The 23,474-nt window shown below is 39.7% G+C and overlaps 1 protein-coding gene across 1 annotated transcript in view; it reads right to left on the bottom strand.

The window, feature by feature from the left end:
* Positions 1 to 23,474, bottom strand: part of LOC106081477 (A disintegrin and metalloproteinase with thrombospondin motifs 9) — a 410,411-nt gene that overhangs the window by 374,773 nt on the left and 12,164 nt on the right. The window contains exon 2 of the mRNA XM_013243452.2: positions 12,083 to 13,122. Within this exon, the coding sequence (XP_013098906.2) occupies positions 12,083 to 12,544 (462 nt within the window). The 5' untranslated portion in view covers positions 12,545 to 13,122. The remainder of the gene's footprint in view (positions 1 to 12,082; positions 13,123 to 23,474) is intronic.

The following is a 23,474-nucleotide window of genomic DNA, read 5'->3' as shown; positions in this document are numbered from 1 at the left end:
TTAAAATATTTAATTTCAATAATAACATTAACACTTCCATTTTCAATATTTGGAGTCTTTTTTTCTTCACATCGAATTAACACCCAGGTGACAAATGCTGTTGTCCATCATCAGCACCAACAACAGCAACATCAATAAATTTTGTTTCTGGTTATGTTGATGTTGTTATGCTAATCACTAATCGAGAAGAACGACCTTGTCGCATATTTTTTTGGCAGGCAAACCACAACAAACATACGATACTAACTTATATTTTGTTTGGCCCAGCCACGGTGTGGTTGATCTTAGATTCTTATAATATTTACTTAGCGATTAGGTAGGTAAAAACAGAATCAAAACTATGAAAAATCTAAAAAAAAACAAACTAATGCCTCCGATCGTCGTAACATTAATTAAAAAAGATATTATTAAAAAAAATATAGGCCTTTGATTTGTCTGTGTTGAGCTGGTAAAATGATACGCAAAGAAGATAAATGTGATTAATCTTAAAACAAGGATAAATGAAATTAAGCCTTTGCTCGTTGACTAGATGAATGGAGCTGTATGAGTATTATTAATGGAAACTTAATATTTGTTTTTTAAATTGATAGGCTAAGAAAATATCATTGACTTTTTACATTTTTCCCACGAACTGGCTATTAACATAAGCAACTGAGGGGTAACATCACTTGTACGAATGAGGGCCAACATATCGAAGACAAGCTCTGGTTATAGCCGATATCCAAGAGCCGCAGCTTCCAACTGGCACATTTGTAAACAACTTAGTCGCAAAATCATGATTCGTATTACCTTCAAGAACTGCTTAACTTTGCAATACTCCTTCCACTTATGCAAAATTAAGTTCTCTAAGAAGATTGATTTTAGTATAGAAAAGTACGTAGTGTTTAGAAGAGGACATTTGGATTGGTTACACTTAGGATCTTCATTTCGCGCTAGCACCATTAGCATTTACGCAAATACAATGCAAATGCGATTTGCCCATGAACATTCCATTAAAGGATAGAGACAAACTTCTCACACCTCAATGAGTGCTGTTCGATTCAAGTGTTACCTCGAACCATATCAAACGAACGATTACCCAGCAAAAACTCTCATTACCAAATAACCAGAAAGGTAAGCTCATTCAAAAACTAATAACTACTTATTTTTAGGCATCGTTTGTAATTACTTTTACATGGCGATGTCCTAGGAGGAAGGTCCTTCAGCACAAACATACAAATAGTTCAAAAATAAGTACTTATGCCTAAGCATAAAAGTTGTCAAAAAATAATGACATATTATATTCGTTGACCGTTGCTAAAAAACAAGTAAAAAGGCGTTAAGTTCGGCCGGGCCGAACTTTGGATACCCACCAGCTCAGGTATATATGTAAACCACCTTTCATCAAAATGCGATGAAAATTTCATACCTTATGTACCATATCAGTTATATCAAAATATGTTCCGATTTGGACCAAATACTAATAAGTACAGTAGCTATATCTAACAATAAACCGACCTGAATCGGATTGTAAATGCGCCTTTTATGGGGCCAAGACTTTAAATCGAGATATCGGTCTACATGGCAGCTATATCCAAATCTGAACCGATTTGGGCCAAGTTGCATAAAAATGTCGAAGAGCCTAACATAAAGCACTGTCCCAAATTTCGGCGAAATCGGACAACAAATGCCTCTTTTATGACCCCAAAACCTGAACCTAGATATCGGTCTATATGGCAGCTATATCCAAATTTGGACCGATCTGTGCGATATTGCAGAAGTATGTCAAGGGGCTTAACTTACCACACTGTCCCAAATTTCGGCGACATCGGACAAAAAATGAGCTTTTTAATCCTTATATATTTTGGAAGTCATAGATTAAGGAAATAGTTGTACAAAATTTTGAGAAGCTAGGTTCATAAATGCTTTTCCAACAAATAAAGAAATTTTGGAAGTCTGGCCACAATGAAATTAAATAATCGCCTATTTTAAACCGCAAATGCCTTCGTAAATTGCAAGTTGCAAATCAGGACTCATTGTGGACATCAAGCAGACATTTTTGAGCAAATCCGGCAAAAAAAAATTGGAAATCGAATCGCATATGAAGATTTGGCAGCCCCAATAATTATTTGAAATACCGAGGTGACCAATTCTAGAGACTTGTCAAAAGGCGCCCGGAGAACCTAGGTGCTGCACACCATCTCGCTAGCTCTAACTATTCTAAATTTCAAAGAGATATCTCTACCCGTTCTTTACCATTTTTTTTTTTCAATTTTCGCCCACTGTGTGTCGTGATCTGTTATGATTTCAAAAGTAAAAGCGTGCTAAGTTCGGCCGGGCCGAATCTTATATACCCTCCACCATGGATCGCATTTGTCGAGTTCTTTTCCTGGCATCTCTTCTTAGGCAAAAAAGGATATAAGAAAAGATTTGCTCTGCTATTAGAGCGATATCAAGATATGGTCCGGTTTGGACCACTATTAAATTATATGTTGGAGACCTGCCTGTCAGCCAATTCGAATAAGAATTGCGCCCTTTGGGGGCTAAAGAACTGAAATAGAGAGATCGATTTACATGGGAGCTTTAACGGGCTATAGGCCGATTCAGACCATAATAAACACATATGTTGATGGTCATGAGAGAATCCGTCGTACAAAATTTTAGGCAAATCGGATAATAATTGCGACCTATACAGGCTCAAGAAGTCAAGATCCTAGATCGGATTATAGGACAGCTATATCAGGTTATGAACCGATTTGAACCATACTTGGCACAGTTGTTGGATATCATGACAAAACACGTCGTGCGAATTTTTATTCCAATCGGATAAGAATTGCGCACTCTAGAGGCTCAAGAAGTCAAAACCCAAGATTGGTTTATAGGACAGCTATATCAGGTTATGGACCGATTTGAACCGTACTTGGCACAGTTGTTGGATATCATGACAAAACACGTCGTGCAAAATTTTATTCCAATCGGATAAGAATTGCGCACTCTAGAGGCTCAAGAAGTCAAGACCCAAGATCGGTTTATATGACAGCTATATCAAAATATGGACCGATATGGCCCAGACGGACGGACGGATAGACGGACGGCCAGACGGACGGACAGACGGACAGACGGACAGACGGACGAACAGACGGACGGACATGGCTAGATCGACATAAAATGTCACGACGATCAAAAATATACTTTATGGGGTCTCAGACGAATATTTCGAGTAGTTACCCATGGTAGAGGGTATAAAAAGGAATCCTCATATATATGCTTGGAGAAGAATAGCACCCTTTAGTTTTTTTTTTTTTTCAATTTTCTCCCACTGTGTGTCGTGATCTGTTATGATATCCAAAAATCGATTCGAAGTAAGTTCCACCTAGGTATGTAACTCGACATGGATGCCATATAAACATATCAGCCCGTTATACATTTTGACCTCCTAGAAGCCGCAATTTTTTGCGATTGAACCAAAATTTTGTCCATCGAGTTCCGTTACGACTTCGTACCAAGTATGGTACAAAACGGCATTTAACCTCATATAGCCCCATATAAATCGATTTCCCGATTTGTAGAGATGGGCGATTGGTAAGTACACAAGAGGTATTTAAATACCCGGGTATTTACCCATTATACCCAAAAGCTGGGTATTTATAATCGAATTATATTTGGATATAGCTGCCCTACAGACCAACTTCCAGATCTCCCGATAAGGGCATTGAGGTCATAAAAGCTCCATTTATTACCCCAATTTGATGAAATTTGGCACAGTGTGTTCTGGTAGACCCTTTCCCATTCCTGTTAAATATGGTCCAGATCGGACCATATTTGGATATAACTGCCATATAGACCGATCTCCCGATATAGATATATATAGCCTATAAAAGGAGAATTTTTCATCCTATTTCGATGAAATTGGGCACAGCAAGTTCTGGTACACCTCTTAACCTTTCTGTTGTATATCACACAGATAGGACCATATTTGGACATAGATGCCATATAGACCGATCTCCCAATATAGAGTATATCCAAATATGGTTCGATCTGAACGATGTTCGACACAAAGGTGTAGGGTCTATCAAAACTCACTGTTTCAAGTTTCATCAAAATCGGATGAAAAATTCTCATTTATTACGCTTATTATTATATGGCAGCTATATCCAAATATGGTCCGATCTGGACCACATTTGACAGAAATTGATGGGGATCTACCAGAACACAGTGTGCCACATTTCATCGAATTCAGGTAGTAAATTGATCTTATCGGGAGATCGGGCAGTCGGTCTGTAGGGCAGATATATCCAAATATAGACCGATTTGAACCACACTTCCCAGAAGTGGGTAGGGGTCTACCAGAACTAACTGTGAAAAATTTCGAAATCGGATGAAAAATGACAAATTTATTGCCTCAAGACTTTAAGTCTGGAGATCGGTCTATAGCGACTATATATAACTAAAATCCGATTTTATGAAATCAGAAGGTCAGGTTTATATACAAAAATTACGTGGGAAAATTGTATGGAAAATGTTTCTATACCCAAGATATCTGCAAAATTTTAAATACCCAAATTTATTGGGTATTTACCAAGCATTGGATATTTACCCGGTAGAAACCAATCTCTACCGATTTGATACCTTGAGCCACTGGAAGTCGCCTTTGTTGCCTGATTTCCAGATTTGGCTGAAATTTTGCATGTAGTGCCTCGTTATGGCTTTAAAAATCCATGATGAGTATTGTGTAAATTGGTCTGACCGATCTAACCGGTTTGCCTTCAACGGCTCCTAGAAGCATCACTGTTTGTCTGGTTTGGTAGAAATTTGATACGTTCATTAGTTCATTCTGTGTAAATCCTGGTTCGGCCTTGCCGAACTGAGCATGCTATTACTTTATTCATATTTACTACTTACCATGTCCCTTCCCATTGCAGGCACAATGTCACGTTTGAACCACATAAATACAGATAAAATACACATTTCTAGGTCACCTAATTATTCGAAACACAATTCCCAATGAGTAGAAGATGATCTCTTTATTGCTAATATTTATTTAAATAAAAATAAGATTAACCCAAACATTAATTTTTATCACAAACGATCCCCAAGGGATTAATGTGCCATAACACTTAAACAAAAATAATAATAATTTCACGAAGAAAACAAAACAGACGACACAAAATTGAAACAAAAAAAGCTGCGACAACATTTTGTCTGTCTACCGGCTGTGTTTGGGCATCAGTGACGATCAACATGGCCTGTTAACACAGAACCAGAGACCAACGTCAGCAATTGAACCGGCAGCAACGAAAACAGCAACAAGAAAAAATATCGAGACGTCTCAAGCAAACGTGGATGGCGACGGAAACCCCTTCACACCAACAACAACAACAATAAATTAATTAAAAAGTATATACAAATATAAAAGTTTTAAATAAAACTGCCTAAATCTAACGAAGGAGAAATAATTTTGGGAAAAATATTTTCTGTCACTTTACAGAAAAAGTGTTACACCCACCACTATAGAATGGGCGCTATACTGATAAGGTGTATACGGGGTGTATATATCGGGTTTTCCAATAAGGATTTGACAACACTTATTTTTTTAAATAAACGGCAAACCAATTGAGATATTTCAAAAACTTTATTATCGGCTTGAAGTACAATCAACAAAAAATGGAACTCGACTTCGTTCATATGGCCACCGCAGGCACGTTTGCATCTGTCAATACGTCGGAACCAATTTGAAATGACTAGGCCACACATTTCAGGCGATACAGTCACTATTTCCCGTTCAATATTGGCTCTGAGCTCTTTCAACGTGGTCGGTTCGTTGGCATAGGTCCCAAAGAAAATAGTCTAGGGGCTTCGAATTGCACAACATAGCGGACAATCGATTGGGCCTTTTCTGGAGATAACACGCTCATCAAACTTACTCTTCAATGAATCGATTGTTAGGTGTGTTGTGTGGCTTGTGGCACCATCCAGTTGAAAGCATATCTCGTCCACGTCCATATCTTCCAATTAAAGCCAAAAATAATCAATGAACATGGAGCGGTAGCGTTGTCCACATGGAGCGGTAGCGTTGTCCACTTAAGGCAACGTGATGATTGCCATCATCGACGAGAAAGTATGATCCAATGACGCCGCCGGCATGCAAACCGCACCAAACAGTTATTTTGAAATTTGATTCATGAAATACGTGTGGATTTTCACCCGATGCATATTCTGCTCATTGACGAACCCATTAAGCGCAAAATGCAAAAAAATGAGAAATGGAATTAACAATATGGGACCCAAATATGGTGCAGATCGGACTATATTTAGATATAGCTGTCATATAGACCGATCCGCCGATTAAGGGTCTGAAACCCATAAAAGCATTATTTTTTAACTGATTTCGCTGAAATGTGAAAGTTTTAGTAGTTTTAGGCCTTCCAACACCTGATATAGCGGTATCTCTTTTTAGGCAAACAAAGAATATTGAATAAGAACTATTATGCTATTGGAGCAATATCAATTCATTGTGTAATATTTCAGTTCATTCGGATAAGAATTACGCCTTGTAGGGGCTCAAGAAGCAAAATCGGGAGATAGCTTTATATGGGAGCTGTATCAAGCTATTGATCGATTCAGACCATATTAGACTTGTATGTTGAATGTCATGAAAGCCGTTGTATAAAATTTTTGCCAAATCGGATGCGAATTGCGCCCTCTAGAGGCTCAAGAAGTCAAGATCCCATACCGGTTTACATGGCAGCTATGTCAGGTTATATATCGATTTGCGCCATATTTAGCACATTTATTGGAAGTCATAACAAAACACCTCATGCAAAATTTCAGCCAAATCGAATTAGAATTGCGCGCTCTAGAGGCTCAAGAAGTCAAGATTCAAAATCGGTTTATATGACAGCTATGCCAGATTATGAACCGATTTGAACCACACTTCACAAAGTTGTTGGATGTAATACCAGAACACAACGTGCAACATTTCAGTCAAATCGGACGATAATTACGCCCTCGAGAGGCTCAAGAAGTCAAGACCCAAGATCGGTTTATATGACAACTATATCAAAACTTGAACCGATTTGAGCCATACTTAGCGCAGTTATTGGAAGTCATAGCCCAACACGTCGTGCAAAATTTCATTTCAATCGGGTAAGAATTGCGCCCTCTAGAGGCTCAAGAAGTCAAGAAGAAGAAGTTTGGCCCATTTACAATCCCAACCGACCTACACTAATAAAAAGTATTTGTGCAAAATTTCAAGCGGCTAGCTTAACTCACTCGAAAGTTAGCGTGCTTTCGACATACAGACAGACGGATGGACGGACAGACTGACGGACATGGCTTGATCGACTTAAAATGACATGACGATCAAGAATATACAATATATACTATATGGGATATCAGACGCATATTTCGAGGTGTTACAAACAGAATGACGAAATTAGTGTACCCCCATCCTATGGTGGAGGGTATAAAAAGATAATCATCCAAATATTTTAAAATTACTGACTTCTCAATATTTCAACAATTTGGAATTAGGCTATTTTGTCTACACCTCCGTATCCGTATATAGAGTAGTATGTCGGTGTATTCGCATGAGTGCATATGTATATTCTCGAAAACTGTATCGAAATTTGCTACACCGCCGAAAATGAAACTCTGGTGATCAGCAGAAATGCCTGAATTGAATTTCTGTGCAATAGAGCGCTGTGGCAACAACAACAACACCGCCAACACTTTAAATGCAAACAAATAAAAACAAATGAAATAAAATCAAATAAAAAATCCCGAAAAAAACATATTTTATTTTCTTGCCATGCCCCACTGCAAAAGGAAAGAAATTCAAGCCAGCGGGAATAAAAAGAAGAAAAAAACAATACAACACCAAAAAACGTAATCAAATAGAAAATCCCCTTGAGAGTAAGAGTGAGACATGATCCTCCATAATCAGCATTTGCTGAAAGAACAATGTGGAGTCGTCTATTGTTTCTCTTTGTGTTCTTCTTTTGTACACCGAATATTCAGCCCACCTTCTTCTTGCTTATCTTTCTCGCCAAAGATGATGAATGAGTGGGTTCCTTACAAGGTTATTTGCGGATGCTCCAACCTGGCAACAAGCGATACTCGTTTGTTTGCAATGAACAGAATAAGGAAGCCACTACTTGGAAATGGGTTAGTAAATATAAACAAGACTTCAAATTATTTTACTTTTATCTTTTGTTAGTATTATTTAATATTTGGTAATTCTGAATACAAAAACACAAAAAAGATGAATAAAGTTTGGCCAACTCTATGTTGGCATAAACAATAGGTTAAGTGACTTAGATGCCGTCATTTAAGTTATCTCTTCAGCTAAAATTTGATAACGACTATGAAATTTGAAGAGTTCTATCTTCAACCCAATCAATCTTATCTCTCACGAAACCTTATGACTATAACACTAGCTAACAAAATGATAATTAAAAAGGTTCATAATATCAAGGATTTCCGTGACTGCGCCTCTATTGGTTCATCTGCATAGTCCAATTTTGGCATACTCTTTCCAACATTTCGGCCGGTATCACACGAATAAAAGCTTGTTGTCTTCCAATGTGTCAATTGAAGCGGGCTTGTCTGTATAGACATGAGCTTTAACATAGCCCCACAATAAATAGTCTAAAGGAGTTAAATCACATGATCTAGGCGGCCAATTGACCGGTCCTGAATGTGAAATAAAATGTTCACCGAGCTCGCATTGACATCGAGGGGGCTTTTACCAATCTGCGGACCGACAAACTGATCCAATATTTAAACCAGTAGCGGTTGGACCCGGTCCTTCGAGAATGGATAATCCATATGCTAAGGAACAGGTGGATAAATTGTGTGTCCCACGACATAAATGTAAGGGTGACAGTGGCGCAAGGTGGGCATTTAATCGCCACTCCTATGGGTGACCACCATACATGACATATTACGGATGCTGACTGAGGAGGGATTTGAACCCGTCTGCTATGCAGGTGATTTTACTTTTATACCCTCCACTATAGGATGGGGGGTATACTAATTTCGTCATTCTGTTTGTAACTACTCGAAATATACGTCTAAGACCCCATAAAGTATACATATTCTTGATCGTCGTGACATTTTATGTCGATCTAGCCATATCCGTCCGTCCGTCTGTCTGTCGAAAGCACGCTAACTTCCGAAGATATACTTCTTATTAGTGTAGGTCGGTTGGTATTGTAAATGGGCCACATTAGTCCATGTTTTGATGTAGCTGCCATATAAACCGATCTTGGGTCTTGACTTCTTGAGCCTCTAGAGTGCGCAATTCTTATCCGATTGGAATCAAATTTTGCACGACGTGTTTTGTTACGATATCCAACAAGTGTGCCAAGTATGGTTTAAATCAGTCCATAACCAGATATAGCTGTCATATAAACCGATCTTGGGTCTTGACTTCTTGAGCCTCTAGAGGGCGCAATTCTTATCCGATTTGAATGAATTTTGGCACAACGTGTTTTGTTATGATATTCAACAACTGTGCCAAGTATGGTTCAAATCGGTTCATAACCTGATATAGCTGTCATATAAACCGATTTAGGATCTTGACTTCTTGAGCCTGTAGAGGTCGCAATTATAATCCGATTTTCCTGAAATTTTGTACGACGGATTCTCTCATGACCATCAACATACGTATTTATTATGGTCTGAATCGTTCTATAGCCCGTTACAGCTCCCATATAAATCGATCTCTCTATTTTACTTCTTGAGCCCCCAAAGGGCGCGATTCTTATTCGAATTGGCTGACATATTACACAGGTCTCCAACATATAATTTAATTGTGGTCCAAACCGGACCATATCTTGATATCGCTCTAATAGCAGAGCAAATCTTTTCTTATATCCTTTTTTGCCTAAGAAGAGATGCCGGGAAAAGAACTCGACAATTGCGATCCATGGTGGAGGGTATATAAGATTCGGCCCGGCCGAACTTAGCACGCTTTTACTTGTTTTACTTACTTACAACTCAGTGTTTGGTGGACTGCTATGGAGAAAAAGTGCAACATAAGCACTATACAACAGGTTCAGAGAACATGTTTTCTTGGCATAGGCGGAGCGATGAGAACCACGCCCACTAGGGCACTGGAGACTATTCTAGGTATTCGACCCATTGACATAGAGATTAAGTTAAGTGTGATTCAGCCACTGCGGCTATGAGACTTAAGGCGATGGAAGAATAGCTTGAGGATGGGAGCAACTCATACCATCGCGGTATAATCGAGGCGACGATAGGAAACATGGAAGGAAGGGAAGAGGTTTCCGATCGTATACCTGAGATGAACCTTGAGGTCGAGTGCGAGGCACTGCTGTCATCGGCACAGTCTTGTACTAACGGAACCCTAGTATAGCCATCTGGAAGATCATGTTACACGGATGGATAAAAACTAGAGGACATAGTGGGCCTGGGGATTTACATTGAGAACCCAGGGACTGAGATATGTTTTAGACTGCCTGACCATAATACGGTCCTGCAGGCGGAGATTGGGGCAACCACGGAATGTGTGAAGTGGTGTGGTGCTAACGCGAAGACGTCGAGTTTGAACATCTTTACCGACAGTAAAATTGCATAACAACAAATTGCATTATAACAACCAGGATGGTAAGGTCACGAACAGTCTTGCAGTGTAAGAAGGAGACTAACGCCTTCTCTGAGGATGACAAAATCCGCATCGTTTGAGTGCCGGGCCTTGACGGAATAAGGCGAAATGAAAGGGCAGACGATTTAGTGGTAAAGGCCAGAGGACTGCCGTCAATGAACTTGGTTAACCCGAAGCCTTTCTGGTCGACGCAGTCCGAGTTAAGGGAGAGAGCGACGTATACGCATGTAACTCTGTGGAACAGCGAAAGGGTCGGTAGGAACGCGAAAATCCAATGGGGTTATCCAGATCGTGAGAAGACGAGGCTTTTACTGAAAGGAAGCAAGAAGGAGGTCAGTATAGCTATTGGTATCACAACGGGACACATAGGACTACGAGCTCACTTATGTCAAATCGGTGCGGCAAGTGATAGCATGTTTAGGGCATGCGGAGAAGATGATGAGACTTTGGAGCATTTCCTTTGTCATTGCCCGGCTTTGACGTGCAACAGATACCGATACTTTGGTGGAGACACAATATCAGACATGAACCAACTATGGGGAGTTGTATTGAAAACAATTAGGAATTTTGTATGTAGCACGGAATTCCTAACTTAAAATTTTCTTTTTAGAGGTTACTTTGTAGTTTTTATAGCGCACAACAAGCCGATTACTGGCTTGGGTGTATGTCCATAGTGGAATGGGTTGGATTAATATCTGCACTCTCTTTTCAACCTAACCTAAATAATATGAAATGACAGAAAGATTTCTTTGGGTTATTAAAACTAATATCGCTACTAAAAAGGTTGAAAACTCGAGAAAAATTTGATCTCAAATTTAATCTAATTGTTCCCAACTTTATCTAATTCGATATAATTTCATCCAATTATATCTGATAGCAGATATAATTGGATCTGAGCATATCAATTGTTTTTTCCACACACATATTGAATACCAACATCTCTATTCTTAACTCTTCCGTTAGCTTTATACTAAAGGTCATATATGAGTACACCTCAAATAATTGTGTTTTTATTTCATATAAATATTCTCAAAAAGTTTGTTATACCATTTTACCTCTCAACGCTTTCAAAAGTCTGCCTACCGAAAACACTGTCGCACATTCATGTAGCTTTCGATGGCTGTGCGAATTTTTGCTCATGTGAAATTTTAAACGAAATCGAAAACAAATCAAATTAAATTTAAAAATCAATAAATTTCCAACTAAATATTTTATTGGTAATTTTAAGCCGGTTCTTGCAGTTCGTGTTCATTTTCATGCTACAATCCGTAGAACCTACACAAAAAACAAAGTTTGTTGTTTGCTGGGGCCTGGCAACAACGGATTGATGTCCACCACTTGCCTCGTCTTACACAACATCTAAGGCTGGGTGTAGAGGTTGGATCATTGTTCTATGCCTTAATCTTCTTAAATCAACTAAAAATAAGCTGCAAGTTAATATGGAATGGTTGGCCAACACCACATACATACCTGTTTTTCAACCAAGGGTCTACGGTAGATGAATTCCTTTTTGGCCGAATACAATTCGGGCGGTATGCCTTTGAAGGAGTAACGCAGCACACTGTCCTCATCCTCCGATGCATAGCCATTGGTGGCAAGGCCATCGCCTGGCGATGTTGATGCTGGCCTGGTGGCGGCAGGTAGAAAACTATATGACTCGGCCACAGCATTGTCGCTGTAGACATTGAAATGGGGATCGCAGGAGGGGCAACAATTGCGTTGGCTTATATTACACGAATAGGATGACCATGAGTCGGATGTATTGGAACGCAATGTCGCCGAGGCACTGGTCGAAGGCTGTTGTTCGTCGAGATGGTGGTGACAACAGCAGGGCGATGATTCCACAATTTCCGCTGTCGAGGTGGAAGAAGGTGCCCTAGTGTGGGTGCGGTTGCTAAGGGGAGCCAATAAACTTTCCGCCTCCGCTACCATGGTGAGGGCGAATTAATTGTTGCTGTTGTTGTTATATGGAACGGTGGAAGGGAGGCGCTTTTAGGTCTGGCAACTCTACACTTATTCGTTGCAAATTTTTTTTGCAGAATTCGCCAAAGAATTTCTTATTTTGTCCACTTCCAGTAGACAATTGTCACGCCTGTAATTATTATGCTAGGCCCGTCCGTCACTCTCGTCGTTGCGGTACGCTGACGGGGGCATTGATTCGCTAATGGTTTCAACTTTTGAAGTTTGAATTTGGTTAAGGTTTTGGTTAGGTAGTTGTGGTAAATGCTTGTTAGCCGCTTGTCTTGTCTCGGTTAGCCGCAATCGATTTTGCCTCTTTTCTCTTTGTTGTCGTTGTCGTCGTCGTCCGCGGCAACAGCAGCTACCTAAGCAGGCAATTATTATTATTTCCGTTTCGTTGATGGGTTTTTGCTTTCATTAAAGAGATAAACAATTTTCTGGCTTTTTGTTTGGCACTTTTGTCTCTTAAGCTAATATTTTTACAAAACTGCAGCTTAAACTCATTTTTTGTTATTTTTGGGATTTATTTTGCATTATGTGTTTGTAGTTATCTAAATTGTAAAGGTTATGGTTAATGGTTGGCTAGTAAAGCAGGATTAGTTTTTTCAATTCATTTTCGACTCATTTCATTTCAATTCACTTCACACTTGAATATTGGCGCAGGAAATGGAGAGTTGAGTACCCCATTCACCATAGAATGGGGGTATTATTACTCAGTCATTGTGCTGGTAACCCCTTACGGTGCATATGTATGTTCATGACATTTCTGACATTTTAAGTTAAACTAGCCCTTCGAACGAGTAAAGCTTCACTCAAAAATTTGCACCAATTGTTTTTATTGACATGCATAAGGCGCTTGAGATTGTAAATGGGCCAAATTAGAGCAGGTTCGAATATATCTCCATTATTAACCAATCTCCTAATTTGTCGCCTTGAGCCCCTAGAAGGCCGATTTAACTTTGACCAATTATTTCAAATATATGTGCAAAGTACGGTCCGATTCAGATCATATCGTGCTATTATTGCAACCATATAAAATGATCACCCATTTATAATTCTCACCAGTTATTTGTAGGTTAGGTTGCGTTGAAAACAGGAAGTTCATATTAATCTGCCCATACCACTTGGTCATACACCTAAAGCAGTAATCGGCTTGTTGCGGTAATTTCGGCCGGGACGAATCTTGGGGATCCACCACCATGTTATTGAGCAAATTGCAAATTTTCCCCTTGAACATTCCACCAAGCAACAGGCGCAAACCGATTCAAGTTTAAGCTCAATGATAAGAGACCTCCTTTTTAAAACCGAGTCCGAAAGTCGTGCCGCAGTGCGACTCCTCATTGGAGAGAAATTTTTATATGACATAGTACCTCACAAATGTTCCCAGCATTAGGAGGGGAAAACCACCACTGAAAATCTTTTTCTGATGGTTTCGCCAGGATTCGAACCAAGGCGTTCTGCGTCATAGGCGGACATGCTAACCTCTGCGCTACGATGGCATCCATGTTGAAGAACACATTTCTGCCAAATCAGCCAAAATCTGAAGTTTCTTTGGATCATTAGCGAAGCCAGTCCAGCTTTCCGGGGGGTTGGGGAAAGGCTAAATCAATCAACCAATAAAACTAACAAATTTGATCGAAAACAATGGCTATTTTGAAATCCTATGGGGCGGATAAAACTTTTCTGGTGTTGCTTGGCTCACCCCCCAGAGGCCTTTCTACGCTTATGATGGAAGCTTTATCAGGTTATAGGCCGATTTGGAACAAAGTCCTCACTGATATTGAAAGTCGTAACAGAATACTAAGTGCAAAATTTCAACCACATTGGATAAAAATTGCGGCATCCAGAGGCTCAAGAAGTAAACTCGAGAGATCGGCTTCTAAGGAGTTATATCCGATTTTAGACCGATTTAAGTAATACTTAACACTACATTCAAAATTTAACACAAATCGAATAATGATTGCTGCTTCTAGAGGCCCACGAAGACTAGTCGAAAGACAATTTGATAAGGGAGCTACATATGGCTATTGGTTATGTCCAATCTCCAACGACCTACATCAACAAGAAGTATCTGTGCAAATTTCAAGCGGATATCTTTATTCGTACAACCGCTATTGTGATTTCCACATACGGAAGGACATGGCTACAACGTCTGAGAATGTCAAGACGATCAAAAATATATATATGGGGTCTCAGAGCAAAATTTCGATGAGTGCGATTTGTTAAGAACTCCATGATACTCCCAGAATCCCCAATTAATCTCCATTCCACGGACCTAAGTTGGCTCAAGTCTGTCATTGTGTCCTCATCCAAGACCCGAAGTCTGTTAGGCGCTAAAGCAGAGTAATGACATAATGGTATAACTGCGCCTACACTTGCCCTATACAACTGCAAGAGAGCCATTGGCAAAAGTTGGGGGCTTAGACCGCGCGTCATGCATTGGATATATACTGCAGTTGTCAGACCTATAATGCTATATGGTGTAGTGGTCTGGTGGATGGCGCTTCAAAAGTCCACCCCACTGTTCAATACTTAACAAGATCCAAAGGCTGGCTTGGACAACCCCACTGAGGACGACACCATCTGATGTACTGAAATTAATGCTCCATCTTATGCCTCTTGACATTGTTACTGGACAAATTGATGCGACCACTGCCGTGAGGATAAGGGAGCTTTTGTCTTTGGTCATGTGGCGCCTACGGACAGGGAATTGTAAGGCGGACGAGCTTGCGAGACTAGGAACTACATTACACATTTCAGGGAGACTGGATTCTAGGGGTATGCCTCTAGCGACATGTAAGCTAAGTTTTCAAGACCAGGTCCGAAGAACAACGAATGATAGACGGTCACAATGAGGGGGCTATGGACACTCCATAACTATGTGGCTTAATCTAGACTTGAAATGATCTGCCGCTACGCTGTCACTGGCTTTTGTAGACGTCTCAGTCATTGTGTCCCAAGTATAAGATATTGATATTAGACAGGTCACTGTCTAATATCAAATTCACCAAGTTTACCGATCTTCTTCACAGCCAAATCGTCTGCTTTTCCTTTCCCCCTTAATACGCTATGGCCCTATACTATACTACCCCTTACTACGCTATGGCCCGATACACAAACAATGCGGATAGCGCAAACCTCAAAGAAGGCATTAATCTCCTTCTTACATTCTAAGACCGTCCATAACCTCATCGTCCTGGTTGCTATAGCCCTGATGGACACGTTACACTCGGCATCTCCGCTTTAATACCATATCTCCTCACGCACTCTGCGATCGCTCTGATCTCCACATGCAGAACTATATAATGGTGAGACAGTCCAAAACAGATTATAGCCCTTGGGTCCTCGCTGTAGACTCTCAGACCCACTCTGTGTTCTAGCTTTGCTTCATTCGTGTAGCATGAACTACCAGAATTTGGTTAATTAAAGACTGTGCCGCTTGCAGCAATGTCTCGCTTTCCAACTCAAGTATCTTACCAGATATCCGAACTGAAACCACTTCCAATCCATCAAGGTTTTCTTTCTACGCCCCGATTATACCGCGATGATACGAACTGCTTGTATGTTCTACATACTCTCCTATCACTTTAAGCCACATAGCCGCAGTAGTTACCTCATACTTAATCTCTATGTCTATGGGTCGGACATCTAGAACAGCCCAGTGTGTCCGAATAGGCGTGGTTCTCATAGCCCCGCCTATGCCATAAGGTGATGTTAGGACAGGTTGAAAAGAGGGTGCGGATATTAATCAGCCCCATGCAACTGTGGATATACATCTTAGCCAGTAATGGGCTTGTTGTGGGTCCTAAATGAATGGTTCTTATGTTGAACCTTTTCTCTGCCGCAGTCTACCAAACTAACGTTGGAATTGGTCTAATCAAGTTCTTGTAGAGCCAAAGGACTATTCTCGAATTCAGGCCCCATCTTAAGCCCACAGCCTGTCAAAATAATGCCCAACATCTGTGAGTGTTCCTTGTACGCTCCCGGATGTAAGACAGTTCAATTTCTATTTCAATTTGCTGTCCAACACAACTCCTAAGTATTTGATCTTGTAAGACATCGAAATCGTTCTGTTGAGGAAATGTGGAGGGTCAAATTCATCATCCACGTGAAAAGGCAGATTTCAAAGGGGTTGGAAAATTTTGCGTGAGGATGAAAGTACTAGGACAGTAGATCAATATCCTAACAGGGTTTTGAGTTCTCAGGCCAAACATTTTTAGAGCCCTGTTAAATTGGCTAAAAATAAAAGACGAAACTTTCCCATATTTTGCGGTATATCAGAGATGGGTGGAGCGATTTCTGGGTTTTTTTGATTTTACTATAATCAAGGGTGATTTTTTAGGTATTATATTTTTGGCAAAACTGGTTTAAACATCTCACCCACCTTTCGTTTTTTGTTTCACTCTCAAACATCTTCAGTTTGGTCTATAATTCAGCCATGAATCGTCTTACAAACGAACAACGCTTGCAAATTATTGAAATTTATTATCAAAACGCGCGCTCTGCTAAGAAAGTTAATCGAGTGCTTCTTCCATTCCATGGACAAAGCTCATTTTTGGCACAATGGGTACGTAAATAAGCAGAACTGTGGATTTTGAAGTGAAGATCAGCCAGAAGTATTGCAAGAGCTACCAATGCATCCAGAAAAAGTCACAGTTTGGTGCGGTTTATGGGCTGGTGGCATCATTTGACCGTACTTCTTCATAGATGATGCGAATCCTAACGTGAATGTGAAAGGTAAGCGCTACAGTGAGATGATATCCATCTTTTTTTCCCAAAATGCATGAGTTTGATTTGCATGACATATGGTTTCAACAAGACGGTGCCACATGCCACACAGCACTCATAACAATGGACTTATGGATCGGTGAACAATTCGGCACCGGTCAATTGGCCGCCCAGATCGTGCGATTTAACTCCTGAAACATTTATTCGTGAGATACCGGCCGAAATGTTGGAAAGAATATGCCAAAACTGGACTAAGCGGACTACTTCAGGCGCAGTCACGGTCAACATTTGCATGAAATAATCTTCAAACATTAAATTATATGGACCGTACTATCGATTCAAATAAAGACTTCATGGATTTTTCTGAAATTTGTGTGTCTTTTTTGTAAAACTTTCCTATAGCTCTTAAAAAATCACCCTTTAGAATCCCCCAAAACAGACATTTGAACGGATTGGAATAATATCACCCTTTAGAATCCCCCAAAATAGACATTTGAACCGATAGGAATAATATGGGGTTTAATGGTATTAAGGGATATATACGAATCTGATACAAAATTATGGGCCAAGTGTTAAAACCCCTTGAAACGTGGATATAGGCCGATTGTTACAAAATGGGTGGGATTTAAACTAAGGTTATATCCGAAAAGAATACGAAGCTAAGAGCCAGGTGTACGTGGGCCCCTCCTACTTCCCAAAGACACGCAAAACATGTACCTATCGGTACATCGCATAGTGGGATGCAAATTTTCCCATGAAGATTCCATTAAGGAACAGCGTCAAACTTCTTACATATCAATAAGTGCTGTCCGATTCATGTTCAAGCTCATTGAAAGGGGACTCCTTTTGAGAGTCGAGTCCAAACGGTGTGCCTGTTTTATACCCACCACCGAAGGATGGGGGTATATTCATTTTGTCATTCCGTTTGCAACACATCGAAATATCCATTTCCGACCCTATAAAGTATATATATTCTTGATCAGCGTAAAAATCTAAGACGATCTAGCCATGTCCGTCCGTCTGTCCGTCAGTCTGTTGAAATCACGCTACAGCCTTTAAAAATAGAGATATTGAGCTGAAATTTTGCACAGAGTTTTTTTTGTCCATAAGCAGGTAAAGTTCGAAGATGGGCTATATCGGACTATATCTTCATATAGCCCCCATATAGACAGATCCGCCGATTTAGGGACAGGAACTGAAATTTGGGACAGTGAGTTGTGTTAGGTTCTTCGACACCCTTTTTCAATATGGCCCAGATCGGTTCAGATTTGGACCGATTCGCCGATTTTGGGTCTTAGGTCAATAAAATCCACATTTATTATTCGATTTTGCTGAAATTTTGGACAGTGTGTTATGTTAGGTCCTTCGACACCCATTTTAAATTTGGCTCAGATCAGTCCAAATTTGGATATAGCTGCCATATAGACCGATCTCTAGATTTAAAGTTTTGGGCCCATAAAAGGCCCATTTATTGTTCGATGTCGCCGAAATTTGATACAGTGAGTTAAGTTAAGCCTCTAAATATACTTCTGCAATATGGCACAGATCGGTCCAGATTTGGATATAGCTGCCATATAAACCGATCCCTCGATTAAAGGTCTTGGGCCCATAAAAGGCGCATTTTTTTCCGATTTCGCCATAATTTGGGACAGTGAGTTGAGTAATGCCGACATCTTTCTGCAATATGGCACAGATCTATCCAGATTTGTATATAGACCGATCTCCCGATTGGACCCATAAAAGGTGCATTTATTGCTCGATTTCGCCGAAATTTGGCACAGTGAGTAGCGTTAGGCTCTTCGACAACTTTCTGCAATTTTTCCCAGATCGGTTCAGATTTGGATATAGCTGCCATATAGACCGATCTCTCGATTTAAAATTTTGGCCCCATAAAAGGCACATTTATAATCCGGTTCAAAACGGTTTATATTTGACATTGCCATTATTATTTCAATATTTTAAAGCTTATTTATCTACCTCAATCTCGCCTTAAATCAGTGCAGTCTCCTTGTAAATTTGAGGAAGTTTCAAGGGATGTAATTTTAGTTTTTATTTTAAGCCTAATCGCCAACTCCCAGATATTCACCACTCCATGATTGATGGATGTCGTCCAATTTGGTCCGCTGGACTTGTTGCAATCAATTCCAATTTGATCTTTTCGTTATCGCAGGGCTCTTTTGTGACATTTCACTGTATTTGATCGAAATGGTTTCGTTTGATTGGAGTATGAATCGATTAATTTGATCGATGGCATCGATCCATTGGTGTCCGTCTGACGGTCCAGTGGTGCGTGATATGTCACACAAAAAAATCAAAAACCAAAAAAAAAACCGTGGTGGTGTTTTTGTCAAAGCGTGGCTAATTTTAACAACCAACGACCGAAACCGCAAACACATTCGGTTAAGGTCAGCTTGCTTAGGGGCTGTTGTAGACACATGGGGCCGGCATGAGTCAAAGAGTTTTGGCCCATGAATGGATGAAATTCATTGAATAGGCAAATCAGTACACCGCGAGAAAAGAAAATGCGACATGTCACATTTCAGCATTTATTTGCATTCATTATGTGTCGACGGGCGGTATTACTTGGCTGCCTACAATAAATTTATGGCCAATTATGAATTATTTTTTTTTTTAAAAGGGGTGGACTATTATTATGGGCAATTTTAATTAACAAGTCTTTTTGGGGGACAATTATTTGTTTGCTTATAAAGCCGGCCTTTGTAAAGGGACAATTAATCTTCTTTCAAGTCGGAAATGTTAAAAAAGCAAGCGGCTTGGATAAAAAAGTTTGATTTTACATAGATATGGCCGCAATCAATGTTTATGAGGAAATCGAAAGGGGTCTAATAATTTCTTGTTGGCAGCTCAATTGGGCTGATTAAACCTTACAGTTAAATGATGGGTTATGTAACTAACAGGGTACATCTTGAGCCCCAAAGAGGTTTACCAAAATAGTTGACCTTGGGATGAATTCAAGTAAAACAAATCACCCTCTCCAATCCGACAAACTCATATACTTAGGAGTGGGTATGGGCTGAATTGGAAGTGTCACATTCGGGAGCGTATCGAGAAGGTAAACAGATGTTGGGTACTATGTAGACAGGTAGTAGGCTCGAAATGGGGCCTGAATCTGTAAATGGATAGACTAACAATTCCATACTCCTCAGTAGTTTGATGAACTGCGATGGAGAAAAAGTGCATTTTAAAGATAATACAGGCAGACAATTTGAAGGTGAAGGCCAGAGGACTGCCGTCAATAAACTTGGTTAACCTGAAGCCTTTCGAGTCGACTCGGTCCGAGGTAAGGGCGTGGGCGATGAATGCCCATGCAACCCCTTGGAACAGCAAAACGGTCGGTAGGATGGCGAAAATCCTATGGAGGATCTAGAATGTGTGAAGATGAGGCTATTTCTGAAATTAAGTAAGAAGGAGGTCAGTATAGCTTTTGGTATCATAACGGGACACATAGTGTCGCCCCCCTTCCCCCCAACATAAAATCCTGGCTACGTCCCTGATGGGGGTCTTTGGGGATTGCAAATGGGCTATATCGGTTCAGAAAGATATATCGGGGACACATGTATTAAGACGTCAAATAAAAAAACCTCATACTATATCTTGTTAAGATCGGACTAAAATAGTGGCTTCTACAGACTTAAAGGACCATATCGGACTAAAGATATATATGGGAGCTATGTCTCAATCTAGACCAATGTATATGAAATTTTGCACTCACATTAAGGCTTTAAATAAAACAACTCACGCTAAATTTTGCAGCAATCGGGCCAAAATTGTGCCTACCGCAGCCTTTAAAGTCCAAATCAGATAAAAGATATATATGGGAGCTATATCTAAATCAGAACCGATTTTTATGAAATTTTGCACACATATAAATTTTGCACACATAAAGCACCCCGTGCCAAATTTGGTAAAGATTGAACCAAAATTGTGGCTGCTACAGCCGTAAAACTTCATATAGGATAAAAGATATATATGGGTGCTATATCTAAATTTAGACCGATTTTAATCAAATTTTGCAATCGAATTGAAACTTCAAAAGTTATATATGGGAGCTATATCTAAATCTGAACCGATTTTTGCATACATATGAGGACGTTGAATAAAACACCCCGTGCCAAATTTTGTAAAGATCGGACCAAAATTGTGGCTTCTACAACCTTAAAAGGCCATATCGGATGAAAGGTATATATTGTGGCTATATCTAAATCTGAACCGATTTTTATGACATTTTGCACACATATGAGGACGTTGAATAAAACATTCCAAGCTATATTTTTTAAAGATCTGATCAAAATTTTGGCTTCTGCAGCCATAAAAGGCCATATCGTATGAAAGATATATATGGAAACTATATCTAAATCTGAACCGATTTTTATGAATATTTGCACACATATGAAGACGTCATATAAAGCACCTCATGCCAGATTTTGTATAGATCGGACCAAAATTGTGGCTTCTACAGCCTTAAAAGTCCATATCGGATGAAAGATATATATGGGAGCTATATCTAAATCTGAACCGATTTCGATTCAAAATCAATACCGTTCGTCCTTGGGTCAAAAAAGAAACTTGCGAAAAATTTCATGACAATCGGACAATAAAATTATCAAAAGAATTCATAGACAGACAGACGGACATAGCTAAATCGAATCAGGAAGTGATTCTAAGCCGATCGGTATACTCAATGTGTCTAGCTCTTCTCCGCGATGTCCATGTAATTGTCTGTCTGTCCGTCCGTCCGTCTGCTGTAATCACTCTACAGCTTAAACCAGTAAGGAAGGGCAAAAGTCGGGCGGTGCCGATTGTATAATACCCTACACCTACCTTATAAGTACAACGTGGGACCTATATCCAATTCTGAACCAATTTTGATGGACCTCGGCGAGCAAATATTTTCAAACTGTAAAAACTACAGTTGACACATGGCAATATTATGGCAAATAACCCAAAATCTGACGAACGTATATATAGGAGCTATATCTTATTCTGAAGCGACTCCGAGCAAACTTCTCAGATAATGTGGTAGTCGTCGAGGAAAGCATTGTGCAAAATTTTGGCAAGATTGGTAAATAAATGCGCTTGCAGTGACTGTAGAAGTTAAAATCGGGCGATATACATATATGACAGCTATATCTAAATCTGAACCGATTTCCATGAAATTCACCAGTAATATTGACTCGACCCTCCTGCCGAATTTCAAGAAAATCGGATAACAAAAGACCATTTTATTGCAATATTACTGCAAATCGGACGAACATATATATGGGAGCTATATCTAAATCTGAACCGATTTCCATGAAATTCACCAGTAATGTCGACAGTCGTAAAAAATTCTTTCTGCCAAATTTCGAGAGAATCGGTTAACAAATGATCATTTTATTGCATTACTACTGAAAATCGGACGATATGGGAGCTATATCCAGATCAGAACCGATTTTTTCCAATTTCAATAGGCTTCGTCTCTAGGCCGAAAAATATGCCTGTACCAAATTTGAAGACGATCGTATGAAAACTGGGACCTGTACTTTGTCACAAATTAACATGGACAGACGGGCAGACAGACAGACAGACGGACATAGCTAAATCGAATCAGAAAGTGATTCTGAGTCGATCGGTATACTTATCAATGGGTCTATCTCTCTTCCTTTTTTGTGTTACAAACTAATTCACTAAGTTATAATACCCTGTACCACAGTAGTGGTGTAGGGTATACAAATTGAGATATTGAGCTGAAATTTGGCATGGAGATGTCTTTCTAATGCACGCTGGTTAAGTGCTTGAATAGATCGATTTGCCGATAAAGGGTCTGATGCCCATAACAACTTCATTTTTTATTCGATTTGGCTGACATTTGAAACAGTGAGTAGTTTAAGGCTTCCCGACATTTGACCCAAATATGGTTCAGATCGGACTATATTTAGATATAGCTGTCATATAGACCGATCTGCCGACAAGGGGTCTAAAGCCCATAAAAGCTTTATTTATTACCCGATTTTGCTAAAATTTGAAACAGTGAGTAGTTTTGGGCCACCCAACATCGGACCCAAATATGGTTCAGATCGGATTATATTAAGATATAGCTGTCATATATACCGATCTGCCGATAAGGGCTCTATAGCCCATTAAAGCTTTATTTATTACCTGATTTCGCTGAAAT

The sequence above is a fragment of the Stomoxys calcitrans genome, chromosome 2, assembly GCF_963082655.1.
Source record: "Stomoxys calcitrans chromosome 2, idStoCalc2.1, whole genome shotgun sequence".
NCBI lineage: Eukaryota > Metazoa > Arthropoda > Insecta > Diptera > Muscidae > Stomoxys > Stomoxys calcitrans.
This window is presented reverse-complemented; position numbering and strand designations above follow the sequence as displayed.